Raw genomic sequence first — 11959 nt, 5'->3', positions numbered from 1 at the left:
GTCTTCTTCTGGAAACATGGCTCCCAGACTAGGCCCCTGTTAATGGCGCCCAGAAAGGCATCCACTTGGGGAAATGCCTCCTGCCCTACCACCTCACCCTCAGCTGGCTGGCAGCCCCAGACCTCTCTCAGCTGGTGCCCCCAGACTATCCTTCTTTGCAGGCCTAGCACTGAGGGAGGCTGAGGACTCACGCTGGAGAAAGGTAACAGGGCCAGCCGGTCCCCACCGTCCTTCGGAACACCAGCCCCTCAACTGTAGCTGCCCAGGTTTGTGGCCCCAAGCTGTGGCCCTGGCCTGATGCCCTCATCTTATCTGCCAGCTAAGCTTGAAGGCAGGCTTAGCCTGCAGGGTTCAGAGCTGGCTCAACACATGTCTAAGAGCCAAGCAGACTTTATTTCTGCTGCAGCCTCTGCTGGTCAGGGTGCCTGTGCTTCTCCCCCCTCCACCCTTTGTGGCCACCACAGTGGCAGCAGCTGTGGCCCTTGGCCAACCTCACTGTCAAGGTTCAGCGATGCTGCAGTCGTAGCAGAAGTTGAAGTTGGTGGGGGGTGGGGGAATGGGGGGTGGCTGCTCAGGGATGGGCACATTTTCCAGCTCCAGCAACCGCAGCTTGGTTTCCATGGTCAGCAGCTGCTCCAGGTCCAGCCGTGTCTGCTCACTGCCCATGGGACTGCCCAGCAGGGCGCTCAGCCCATCTGTCCACAGGTGGAACTGGGGATGGGGCCATCTCCATGAGGGCCTTCCCGTCTCTTCCCCTGCCCGTCTGCCCGACTCTGCTCAGCCTGCCCGGACACTCACCTCCCGTTTGGATGGGGCAACGAAGTTGAGGTATGCCTCCTCCTCCCCGTGGTCATAGCTGACTGAGAAAGCCAACTCACAGACGTCCTGGGGAAGCAAGGGAGCCAGGAGCACTAAGCAGGGGGCACGGCAGGAGCGGGCGGGAAGGAGCCCCTGGTCCCCACTGCACTCACCTTGTTCTGCTTTCCCGAGCCCTTCTCCCGGACGTGGGGGCAGTCCTTGCCTGTCAGCAGTGCCCTGATGTTGGCCACAGGGACTGCAGGAAGAAGGTAGGGCTGACCACTGGGACCCCAGGCGGTCCCGGGGTGGGGCGGCGGTCTGGGAAGAGCAGGTGTCTGACCCCTACCCTGCCCTCCTTACGCTGCTCAGGCAGGCTCTCGGGGGTGGGCGGGCCGACGCCCTCCTCCACATCCCCATACTGCAGCACCTTGTGGTTGGGGGACAGGCAGCAGAACCACAGCTTGTCTGTGGGCAGAAAGGGTAAGAGGGAAGGAGTGACGAGAGGGACACGCCCTGACCCCAGCCCAGCCGCTCTCCAGCCCCACTGCCCAAGCAATGACCCTGGCGCCGTCGGCTGCTGATCTTGCGGAAGAGTGTCCCCTCGCAGAGGCGGAGCAAACGCTGCTGGCGGATCAGGCCCATGAGCTCTGGCTTCAGCTTCTCCCGCAGCTCCCTGGGGGAGGGGGGGAGGGGGCTCGCTGAACAGGACAACCTGGGCCTGAGTGAGGCCCAGGGGGCAGCAGGGAAGGTGGGGGCTAGGACTGGGACCCATCCCCACCAACTCACAGAATGGGAGGGGCCAGTGTGCCTTCCTGATGCAGCCGCTCTGTCTGCCGCAGGCGCAGGACCTCCCCGTAGGTGAGCGCATTCACCTTGGTTCGGAAGAGCTCCAGGGAGCTGGGCTTCAGGGCCAGCGTGCGGGCCAGCTGCTCCCGCACCACTTGCGTGACCTGGGGCCACCCCAAGCTTAGCTCAGGGCCTGAGTTCTGGGCCCCGACCCAGAACAATCCCCCGCCCTGGCCCAGGTTTCCCTGTTCCCACCCTACGCACCTTGTCGAAGTCTTCCTGAGTGGCCCGCATCTCCTTCCAGGTCTTATTCAGCAGCTGGATGCTCACACAGAAGAGCTCATGGAAGCTCTGGTCTTGGCCAAAGAACATGGGTGAAAAGTCCTGGGCAGTTTCGGAGCCTGGAGCGGGGGGGCAGGAGGGGCTCAGGGAGAAAGTGTGTGCAGCCCCTGGCCCTCTCTGCCCTTCCGTCCCCCGTTCCTGGACATGCTGTGCCCAGTACCACTCACAGGGCTCCCCGACATGGAGCAGTTCACACAGCAGCACAGTCAGCTGGATGCTGCTCCGGGCAAAGGGACACTCGTGCTTGTCCTCACGGCTGCTGTTCTCCAACACAAACTGGGGTGGTGGGAGCACAGGACGGGGTGGGGAGTCACGACTGAGGCTGTGGAGACCCCCCGCCTAGGTGGCAACCTGCCGTATCCCACCCCACCCTGTCACTGACCCGGCTGTAGGCGCTGGGCGCGTGTCTGGAGAAGTAGAGCATGTTGTCCAGGGCCAGCAGGCCAGGGGGCACGCGCTCCAGGTCCTGCGCAGGGTTGCTGTTCTGGGGGAAGGGGGAGAGGCAGCTGAGGAAGGGCCCAGCCCTCTGGAACAACAGCAGCCCTGGGTTGAGGCAAGGGCAGGGAGCTGGATAGGGGTCACTCACAGAGAAGCCCAGTTTGCGGAACTCGCGGGCACAGAGGGAACGGCGACGGTCAGCACTCAGCCCAGTGCCCAGGGACTCCCCCTCCGGTTCAAAGGCAGCCTGACGCAGGGCCTGCAGCTGCTCCCGCTGCTCCTGGGGTCGTTGTTGGAGTGGTGTTAAGATTGAAGATTCAAGGCCAAGCTCCAGCCGTCCCCAGCCTCGTGTGCCCCAAAGGCACCTACCTGGCTGTAGGGGTCCAGTGGCGTCCGCATGCGTGGCTCCAGCAGCCCCAGCGTAAGGGCCTGCAGTACATACAAGTGGTGAGCCATCTCGTCGCCCAGGGGCGCTGCACTATGGATGATGTGCTGGAGAACAGCCAGTTCACGGGTGTGAGTGTGGGCCACGAGGAGAGGAGCGGGGAAGGGTCTGCCTGGCCTGGTCCTTCCTACCTTGTAGATGAACTGGCGAAGGTTTCTCTGCCACAGGTAGTCAAGCATGTGCTGAGGTGGGTGGGAAGGGGACTCAGGTGATTTAGCCCCACCATGAGCACCCATCCTGCAGGCCCACTGTGGAGCACACTGCCCACCAGCTCCTCCCCCCACCAATCCAGCCACTGGTTGGACACCCACCTTACGTTCAGCAGCGCTGGCCCCCTGCAGCAAAGCTGTCAGCAGTGCCATGGCCTTGGTTTGCAGCTGCTGGTTCATCCTGAGACAGGAAGAGGGCTCAGCCGGCCATCCAAGGTCCAGCCCCGCTCCACTCATCTGCACCCCACCTCCAGACACTTACACCTGTAGGTGCACCAGCAGCCTATCCAGTGGCACCTCACTCTTGACCAGCTGGCCCAGGGCAGGGCTGCTCAAGGTCACACTCTCCAGCAACCCCAGGGCCAGGGGCTGCACAGATGCATCCATGAGGTTCATGTTCACATAGCACACCACCTTTAGAGGAGCAGGGGTTGTCACCACCTCAGCACCATGGAAGGCCAGACCCTGACACCACTCCACTGCCCCCACCTGTTACCCCTAGAAAAGCCCACCCACCTTCCTAACAAAGGGGATGCTGAGCGTCTCCCAGGACACCACACCATGCTCCATGAGCTCCAAGAAGGCCCTCAGTGCGAGGGCCAGCACCTCTCCTAGGCTGGGGAGACATGTGGGGCTGAGAGGACCAGACCAGGAGGCCCAGCCCCACCATGTCCACCACCCACCACAGCCCTGGGCTCACTCGTCCCCATCCTCAATGATGGAGCCTAGTCTCTGAAGCCCATCACGGCTGATGACTTCCCGGGTGAAGGTCATGTCTGGGGCCAGCAGAACGAGGTGCTGAAGGGCTTCCCGGCGCCCTTCACAACTCTCGCTCTGCAGCCCACGCAACAACCGCTCAGCCTCAAGGTCCTGCCAGGGGTGGGAGCAAGAACAGAGGTGAGGAGGTAAGGAGTGGGAACTGGGGATGTGGGGACTTGGGTGTCCACTAGGTGGGGCACTACTGGGCTGGAGCTGGGGTTAGGGCTGGGGCCTCCAGACCTAGGGCCCAGGTGCCAGTGGCGGGCAGAGAAGAGGCATAGCAGAGGGGCACAGAATGAGGGCATGGTCAGGAGGGACATTACTGGGGCAGTACTGAGGCACAGGATGCTGCCATTCTTGATCTCCGTGCGGTTCTGGAAAAGATGGCAGAAAATGAAGAGAAGTCAAGAAGGGCTCTGAGGATTGGTTAATTGGGGTTGTCAATAAGGGAGGATTTGGGAGTCAGTGAAAAGAAAGATCAGGTTCCAGAGAGTGGGATGATGACTCTGAGTCAGAGCCAGGTGGGTTAAAGGGGTCACAGAGTGGAATGTGGGGCGGGGAGGGGACTCACGTTCTCAGTGATGTATCTCCTGTGCCCATCAGCAAACTGTAGGGCATAGCGCTCAGAGTGAGGCAAGCTCCACCTGCGGGCAGCAGAGGCTCAGCGAGGAGGGTAGGGGGCGCCCTCTCCCTCCTGCCCTCCCACCAGCCACCCGGCATGCCCCGGCAGACCCGCACTCACGCGTCGCACACCTCCTTCAGCACAGCGGCCAGGGGTTTTGCCTACAAGTGGAACAGTCACTCACCGGATGGGAGTGGGAGTTGGGGAGGAGCCTGGGGGGGGGGGGGCTATTCGAGGGGAAAGGGGCAACCCGGAGGTAGGTGGTGGGGTGGACGGAGGCCAGACAGTCCGGGTGACCTGGTCCAGCTGGATGAGCTGCGGGATGGCGTCGCGCATCTGGACGGCGATCTTCACTACATTCCGCGGGGGCACCATAGTCTACCCGAGGTGGGGGCCTCTGTACTTTCCAGATGTGCAACTTCCCGCCGAGGGCACACCTGGTCTGAGGCCCCTGAGGACGAAGGTGTTCCTCTGCCCGAGACTTGGTTCCCGTGGCCCGCACTCACAGCCCAGGCTCCCACTCCCGACAAGGCGCCGCGGCCTTCCCAAGGGAGCCAGAGCGGAGGCTAGTTCCGCGGCCTTCCCAAGGGAGCCAGAGCGGAGGCTAGTTCCGGGTTGGAGTCCCGGGGGTAGGAGGGTAGGAGGGTGCCTGCCCCGCCCCGCCCCGCAGAGGCGGCCCCGCCCCGCCCCAAGGTGCGGCAGGTGGGGGTGGGGAGGGCGGGCTGTCAGCACCGCCACACCTTTTCCAGAAAGTTGACCCGCCCGTTCCCACCACCAATCCAGCACAGTCCCAGGGAGGATCCCTGAAAGAACCAGATCAAAGACAGCCTTAGGCATGGTCTTTATTCATTTGGACACTGTACAAATATTACAATTTCCTTTTGTTGCAAAAAGTATAAAAATAATCTTTATATAGGAATCCATTCGTTACTGCAAATCTTTCTAAATCTCTGCAAATGGCTCTAAATGAGGATAAATGAATAAACAAGAGGGGGACTGTGGGGCAGAGGGAGGCCGGGCCAATCCTCAGGGACTCTCCCGACCAGATTCCTAGCTAGAGATCTCCATTCCTCCTGTTAGCAACCTGCCCGCCCCAACAGGTTCTCAGGGCCAAGGTCCAGCAAAAAGGGAGCACACGAGCGGTACAGAAGGAGCTGTGTGATCCGCGTGGGGAGAAGTGAAGGAGGCTAGGCTAGGTGCTGGCAAGTGCCCAGCCCCACCCCATGCTTCCTCCTGGAGGGGGAGGGGCTGGCAGGTACAGGGCAGTGGGGCTGGACGCGCTGCCCTAAGGAGGGTGATGGAGGGTCCTTGGATCTGTGCCACTGGGTGGCAGCTGAAACTGAACTCTGGGAGGGCCGGGGGAGGCTACCAGGTAGGGGAAGGCCTCCAAAAAGGAGTGGCAAACACTTTGGCTCCACAGTGGAGAGGGCTAAGCCCCTTTCCCCTGCTCTCCCAGCACAGAACAGGTGTTGGTGCAGGAGTGGGACTTGTGGCCAGAACTGTGCAGTGAGGGAAGGCTGGGGAAGCCAGGAGTCTACGGCTCTCAAGCTGTGTAGGGGTGGGGTGGGGGGAGGTCCCCAGGCAGCCCCCAGGTTAGACAGTCTGTGTCCCAGCCACAAAGGGCATGCCCCTGTCAGTCAGAGGTTGAGAACAGGCACATCAAAGAGGTCACAGACACCTTCACTCTCATCCAGGTTGTAGATGTAATCGTGGTCTCCAGGGGGTGGAGAAAGGCGGAGGAGGGGTGCAAACACTGCAGAGAGCAACAGGCTGAGGCCCCAGGGCCAAGACCCCACCCAGCAGACACCCAAACCCTGCCCACACACACTCACCCCCCACCTGCCTGGGCCACCTACCTTCTGAGGACATCAGCTCCTCCAAGAGCTCTGAGCTCATGCACTCTGGGGATGGAGGGAGAGCTCAGTTACATTCTGGCTCCTGCCTCTCCACCCACCAAAGCCCATGAAGGGGACCACCCAGCCACCATCAGGAACTTTACCCTTTGCCCAGGTACCGGGCACAATCATAAGGTCCTCAGAAGGGCAAGAAAACGGCCCTAACACCCAATGAGCTGTGCCCCTCACCCCAGCCCCAGGGAAGAACACAGCCCTACCTCGAGTGGGATCAAAGATTTCTGACAGCTCTTTGGGGAGCTCCAGAACTGAAAGACAAGAAAGCCATGCTCAAGGGCACAGAGATCCAGCCTGGTCCCACTCTAGCCCCCACTTCCCCAGATCCTTTATCACCCACCCAGGGGCTCCACACAGCTGAGATGTAGGCCCTGCACCAGACCAAGCCGGCACTGTCTGCAAGTCTCCCCTACCAGACCTGAATTCCTCGGTGCCAAAGGACCACTGTAGGTAATCGGTACAGCCCTTCTAACTCAGTGGTTTGGCAGAAGGGCAGCACACCCTCTCCATTTCTAAGCTCAGAGTACATACCCTGTCTGATGGAGGATACTCTGTCTGATGCAGGATGCCCTGTCTGACAGAGGATGTCCTGTCCATCCCTGCCCTTGCTAAGCACCTACTTGGTGCCAGGCTCAGAGACCACAGCCCAGGCCAGTCACCTGGCAGAGGAGGAGGCACTCTTAAATAGGGGATAGTGCTACAGGGTGATGACACTGCTACAAAGGTCTAACCAGGAGGACACACATGGGAAACAGAGGAAAGGAGTGCTGGAGCTGGATCACGAGGGATTTCATATGCCAGGTTTAGGGGCTCTGGTTTTATCCAGCAGACCTTTGGGAGCTGTTAAAGGTAATTTTGTAAACAGAGAAATGCCAGTCAGGCTGTGTTTCAAACAGATTCTTGTCAGTCGGGGTGAAGAAGATGCTGAAGAACTTAGGATAGAGGTGGCTGGCAGTGATCCTGAGTGTTAGGATACATGAGGCCATCCATGGGGGATGTCTGCAAGAGAACTCACTAAGCTGATGTGGGGTGGGGAGCAGGACAAGGAGGGAGGAGGAGATAGAGCTGGAGTTGACCCCAGGTGTCAGGCCTGGGTGACTAGGGCCAGTGGTCGGGTATGCACAAAGGTGGAAATCCAAGTTTCAGTTGAGGACACATGGGAATGAAGTGCCCACTGGATGTGCAGAGGAAGGCACGTGGACACAAGAGGTAAAGTTCAGGCAAAAGGCCTAGGCAAGATGGAGGCTGGGATTCATCTACCCAGAACTGGGGCCCTCCACAGGTTTGGAATGAGCCAGAGATCTGGGAAACCAGATTTAAAGCCATGCCAGGGAGAGGTCAGAAGAAGAAGCCAATTAAGGGAGAAGAACCAAGAGCTGACATCATTAATGCCAAAGGAGAAAAAAGAGCATCAACACAGAGCAGGAGAGCACCAGAGCAAATTGGCCAGAAACCTGCTGGAGCTGGCTGTCAGAGCTGGGCAACTTATCAAGAGTAGCACTGGTGTAGCATGGGGTGGGGGTTTGGGGTCCTGACTGCCGCAACCCGAAGGCTGACTAGGAGACCAGCGTATGGAGTAGAATGGAGATGACTTTATCAAGGAGTCCAAACACAGAGGATATAGGGAAGAAGAAAGAGAGAGACACAGGCGATGAAGTGTCATTTAACGAGGAGAGACTTAGCAGTGCTTGAGGGCCGAGGAGAATGAGTCCTGGAAAAAGCAAACACTCAAGTCACAAGATGGAGAGGAGACACCCGGCAGATGACACCACCTCTCCTAAGAACATACTGCCCACCTTTGGAGCCTGAGGGCCATACCACAGCCCGTTCCCCAGGAGAGCATTCACACCTTCCTTGAGACCAGGGTCCAAGGGGTGGCAGGCAGGGCTTGAGGGAGGGCCAGGGAGTTCTGTGTCAGCCCAGGAAGGGGGCAAAGGGGCACCAGCACCAAGCCAGAGGCCAGGCTCCTCACCTTGGCTGGCAGAGCTCTGGTTGATGGCAGGGGGCTGGCCAGCTTTGGCTGAGGAGATAGGAGAGTTGGGTTCCAAGCCCAACTCTGTTTCTGACCTAGGACTGTCTGAGGCTGGGTTCTCACTGCTGCCAAGGGGACAAGTACTCACCACCTGTGGGGTCTGCCTTGATGGGCTCAAAGGAGGTAGAAGGGTTGGGTCCGGATGAACTGCTATTGCTGCTGCTGCTGCTGCTGCTGTCCAACAGGGCAGAGGACTGCAGCGGCCGGGTGTCCAGTGCTGTCAGGCCTAGCGGGAGGGAGCTGAGCTCACCACCGTCCTTGTTATCGGTTCCAGGGATAGCACTCACTGCAACCACATCCCCCAAACCCAGTCACTTGGGGACAGGAAGCAGGGTATTGAAGCTGGCCCTGCTAGAAGCCACAGCCAGGATGATTAGCACCCTAGTTCCTAGGCCCAAGGAAAGTTAGGCACTGCCCATCACTCCCAAAAAGGTAACGTGAAAATCAGTCACTGAAGGAGACAAGGGCATGAAGCCTGCAGGAGGGAGACTCACGGACATGGCCCCTGTGACCACACTTCAAGAGGGGCTGCCAGGGCAACTGTGACACTGGCAGATCTGGGGGAAAACTGCCACCACTAATGCCCCTTCACACAGTCAGAACTTCCCTGTTAACAAGGGCCATTCGCTGCACTAGCAAGGAGAGGCCTGCGGGATGGGGGAGCAGGAGAAAGAACACCACAGGGTCCCTTCCACTCTGAGTACAGCATTCCATCACACAGAGGTATTGCCTCTTGGGCCCCAGAAATCACCCCATCACCACCACGCCATTGTGCCTCACCTGTGAGCTCAGCGGCTGGACCGGCCACCCCCTGGGCTTCGGTGCTGCCGGGAACAGGGTTGGGGGTGGTCACCTGGGGACTGCTTGGGCGTGAGGCATCCTGGGGCGGGACCAGAGCAGGCTTGGGCAGAGGCGGAGGGGTAGAGACAGCAGGTGGGCTCTGGAGCAGATCTTCGGGTGGCGGCACAGGCACCGCCACAGGTGGTGAGCTCCATGCCTCCTTGTTCACCAGCAGCACCTCGATGGGGCCACTTATGCTCTTCAGGTGAATCTGGTACTTCTTCTGCCCATTGAGGCCCTACCGGTGAGGGTGTGGGGTGGAGGACAGGTGGAATTGGAAGCAGGCCCGGCTCCTGCCTGACCCTGGGCAAGGGCCAGTGTCCTCTCCCACCCTAGGCTGCCCGTTCTCCTAGATAACCTCAAACCCCAGGCCTCCCCCTACCTGCCCCACCCGGGACTTATCGGGCTCCACAGCCAGCACCCGCCCTCAACCAACCCCACATGGCTGGGCTGAGCACCCACCTCTGGGATGGGCACCTCCAGGCTGGTGCCCGATGGGGCCCGGATGGCAAGGAGGGTGTCTCCTAGGATGACAAGGAGGATGGATCAAGGCCCACGGGATCAATCTGAACTGAGAATGGAGTGCCTATCCCTTAGAGTAAGGAAGGAGATCATGGTTTCTGAGGAGCTGGACAGTAGGCTGGGGCAGAGAACTAAAGCTTTTCTCCTCCTAAGAGCCCAGGGGTCAGCAATCAGAAAATCTGGGTTCAGACACATAGAGCAAAAGATTGCTGGCCATGGGCACCTCACTTGATTGACGGGGCTGCTCCCCAAGCGTAGATGTTCTAGCCAAGGCCAACATCCCTTCCCCTGAACCAGACTGGGAGAGGCAAGATGAACAAGAAACAGTTCCTGTACCTACAAGGCAACTAAACTAACTGTAGATTGGAAGTGGGCACCGTTGCCCCCTGCATACAAGCATACATGAACATGCAAACACACGTTCTCCCTTGTATGCTTCTGTCACACGTGAGAAGCCAAACCTAGGGGACGATGCAGGTAGGGATTGACCCAGGGACCCAGCCCAGGATTCTTGTACCCTCTCAGTATGGTTAGCCTCCATAGGGTCCCAGTGACCCTCAAACCCAGGACTTACCCTGTCTGGTTCTTCTTTGGGCGGGCCCCAGGAACCCTCTTAAGAGACAGAAATCTCTTGGGCACTGAGTCCACTGCTCAGGGCTGTGGCTCAACCCATCCCCACCCCCATCTCCCCCTACCCAGGCTCTGCTCACCAGCAAAGCATCTGCAGATGTCCTCATGAGTCACGTAGGCCAAGGTGTGGGGGTTAAGGAGAACGGCTGATACCCTGCCCGTGGCGACAGATGGCTGACCACAGAGAAGACCCAGCTCTCCAGCAGAGGTCTGACATATATGCTCTCAAAGAAAGTCCTGAGGCCTGGGGTCTACATGGGGAGGGATCACAGTCCAAGACTGGTGGGCGAGAGGCTCTGAGGAGGGAGCCTGAGGCTGGAACCTGGCCAGGAGCTGTAGGACCACCCTCCCAAGAGGGATAGGGACTAGTGGACCACAAGCAAACCCAGCTGGACTAGAGGGCCCCTCGCCCACTCCCCTGGAGCAGGGACTGCCAGGAGGATATCAGCTGTTCTGCACATCCTCTGTGACGTTCCGGATGCTCTGCTGCACCCACACCTTGTGCTGGTCTAGTTCTTGCTCTCGCTGCTGCAGCTCCTCGATCTCTGCCTTGAGCTCAATCAGCTTGTCCGCGATCTCCCGGGTATTGCAGCCAGGCCCCACGCCCCTGAGCCCGGGGAGTGGAGCTGAGAGGGGCTGCCAGGAACTCTGGGTCCCACGGCCCCTGCTCTCTCTTGCACCCTCCACCCCACACCCCTGACGCTTCTGGGTAGGAGATCCCGTTGCCCTCCCTGGTGCCCCCACTCACTTCCACTGGATGCTATTCTTGGATTTTTTCTCGATCAGCCCGATACCTTCCAGCACGTTAGTAATGTCATAAATCCGCCGCTTCTGGCGAACAGCTAGGGTGTCAGCTGCCTGGCAGGCAGAAGAGAGTGGGGAATGCTCAGCCCCACTCTCAGGTGAGACTTAGTCTGGAGTAGTCTGAAAAGGGGGTGGCCTTGATTCCAACCCTCCTCCCAGGCACTACAGCAGCTCGGGACTGTGGGGCGGGAAGAGGCCTGGCGCCGCCTGAGCTGGTGTTCTGATGCTCTTCTCCCCACACCTGCCGGGGAGGGCCACGAGGACCAACACCTGCAGCCCCAAGCCTGGCACATAGCTGACGCCCAATGGCCTCGGCCGAATGAATGAAACAGCTCCCGGCCTCCCTCCTGTGAGAAAGCACATGGATGGCGGCCTGTTCTGAGGGCTCAGCTGGGCCGCCCCGGGGGTTCCCGCTACCGGCCCAGGCCTGGTCCACCATCCCCCCTGTCGCCCCTTAGCCCGGGCCTCACCAGCTTGAGGTCAAGCACGCCGTCCTTTGCCTCCTGCAGAAGCGACACGAACTTGGTAGTGAGAAGTCCCAAACTCTTCTCGTGCCGGCTTGGGGTGCCCGGGGGCGGCGGCGCCTGTGGCCCGGCCTCCGCCATAGCGCCCTCCCGCCACCTCCCCTCAGCCAGGCCAAGCCAGGCCGGCGCCGCCGCCACTTCCGCTTCCGTTCCTGGCCTCCTGGCCGCCGGCGCCAGCATCGCTGCTTCCGCTTCCGCTCCGCACCCTCCCAGGGAATCCAGCACAATTCACCTCTGCGAACACAGCCGAAAAACTTCGGGGACCATCAACAATTGTCCAACCGCCGAAGAGGACGAA

The 11959-nt window shown here is 60.0% G+C and overlaps 2 protein-coding genes across 7 annotated transcripts; both read right to left on the bottom strand.

Moving 5' to 3' along the window:
* Positions 1-374: 374 nt before the first annotated feature.
* ELMO3 (engulfment and cell motility 3) lies at positions 375-5015 on the bottom strand. Of its 2 annotated transcripts, none has more exons than XM_059999660.1 (20): positions 4697-5014; positions 4520-4560; positions 4349-4421; positions 4101-4151; positions 3719-3888; positions 3535-3634; positions 3281-3432; positions 3121-3199; positions 2941-2991; positions 2734-2856; positions 2513-2644; positions 2309-2410; positions 2094-2202; positions 1849-1985; positions 1585-1748; positions 1359-1471; positions 1159-1263; positions 972-1054; positions 799-885; positions 375-711 (listed from the first exon to the last, which is right to left on the bottom strand). In XM_059999660.1, exons 1-20 carry the CDS (start codon positions 4772-4774, stop codon positions 499-501), a joined length of 2163 nt encoding a protein of 720 aa, XP_059855643.1. In that variant the 5' UTR covers positions 4775-5014; the 3' UTR covers positions 375-498. The 2 variants fall into 2 exon arrangements, with proteins under 2 accessions (XP_059855643.1, XP_059855644.1); XM_059999661.1 differs by having other exon boundaries at positions 564-695; positions 4697-5015.
* A 214-nt stretch (positions 5016-5229) lies between these two features.
* E2F4 (E2F transcription factor 4) lies at positions 5230-11773 on the bottom strand. Of its 5 annotated transcripts, none has more exons than XM_059999663.1 (10): positions 11608-11773; positions 11082-11191; positions 10779-10940; positions 10414-10457; positions 9644-9705; positions 9122-9419; positions 8430-8627; positions 6513-6560; positions 6256-6300; positions 5230-6152 (listed from the first exon to the last, which is right to left on the bottom strand). In XM_059999663.1, exons 1-10 carry the CDS (start codon positions 11740-11742, stop codon positions 6037-6039), a joined length of 1218 nt encoding a protein of 405 aa, XP_059855646.1. In that variant the 5' UTR covers positions 11743-11773; the 3' UTR covers positions 5230-6036. The 5 variants fall into 5 exon arrangements, with proteins under 5 accessions (XP_059855646.1, XP_059855649.1, XP_059855647.1 ...); XM_059999666.1 differs by having other exon boundaries at positions 8430-8567; XM_059999664.1 differs by lacking the exon at positions 6513-6560.
* Positions 11774-11959: the final 186 nt, after the last annotated feature.

Source organism: Delphinus delphis, chromosome 20 (genome assembly GCF_949987515.2).
Source record: "Delphinus delphis chromosome 20, mDelDel1.2, whole genome shotgun sequence".
Classification (NCBI taxonomy): domain Eukaryota; kingdom Metazoa; phylum Chordata; class Mammalia; order Artiodactyla; family Delphinidae; genus Delphinus; species Delphinus delphis.
The sequence above is the reverse complement of the archived record's forward strand: the minus strand, read 5'-3'. Positions and strand labels throughout refer to the sequence as shown.

Bases quoted from the DNA above. Each gene is read 5' to 3' on its own strand.
- E2F4 (XM_059999662.1), bottom strand. From the start codon at position 11,742: ATGGCGGAGGCCGGGCCACAGGCGCCGCCGCCCCCGGGCACCCCAAGC. The intron at 10,458-10,778 runs ATATCCTCCTGG...TAACCCCCACAC, and splicing joins GAGGATGTGCAGAACAGCTG to CTTGGCCTACGTGACTCATG. The intron at 6,561-8,429 runs GTGAGTACTTGT...CTTGTCTTTCAG, and splicing joins CAAGGCAGACCCCACAGGTG to TTCTGGAGCTCCCCAAAGAG.
- ELMO3 (XM_059999660.1), bottom strand. From the start codon at position 4,774: ATGGTGCCCCCGCGGAATGTAGTGAAGATCGCCGTCCAGATGCGCGAC. The intron at 3,889-4,100 runs GTAATGTCCCTC...CACCCCTGGCAG, and splicing joins TGTGCCTCAGTACTGCCCCA to GACCTTGAGGCTGAGCGGTT. The intron at 2,992-3,120 runs GTGGGTGTCCAA...CACCCACCTCAG, and splicing joins CCAGCGCTGCTGAACGTAAG to CACATGCTTGACTACCTGTG.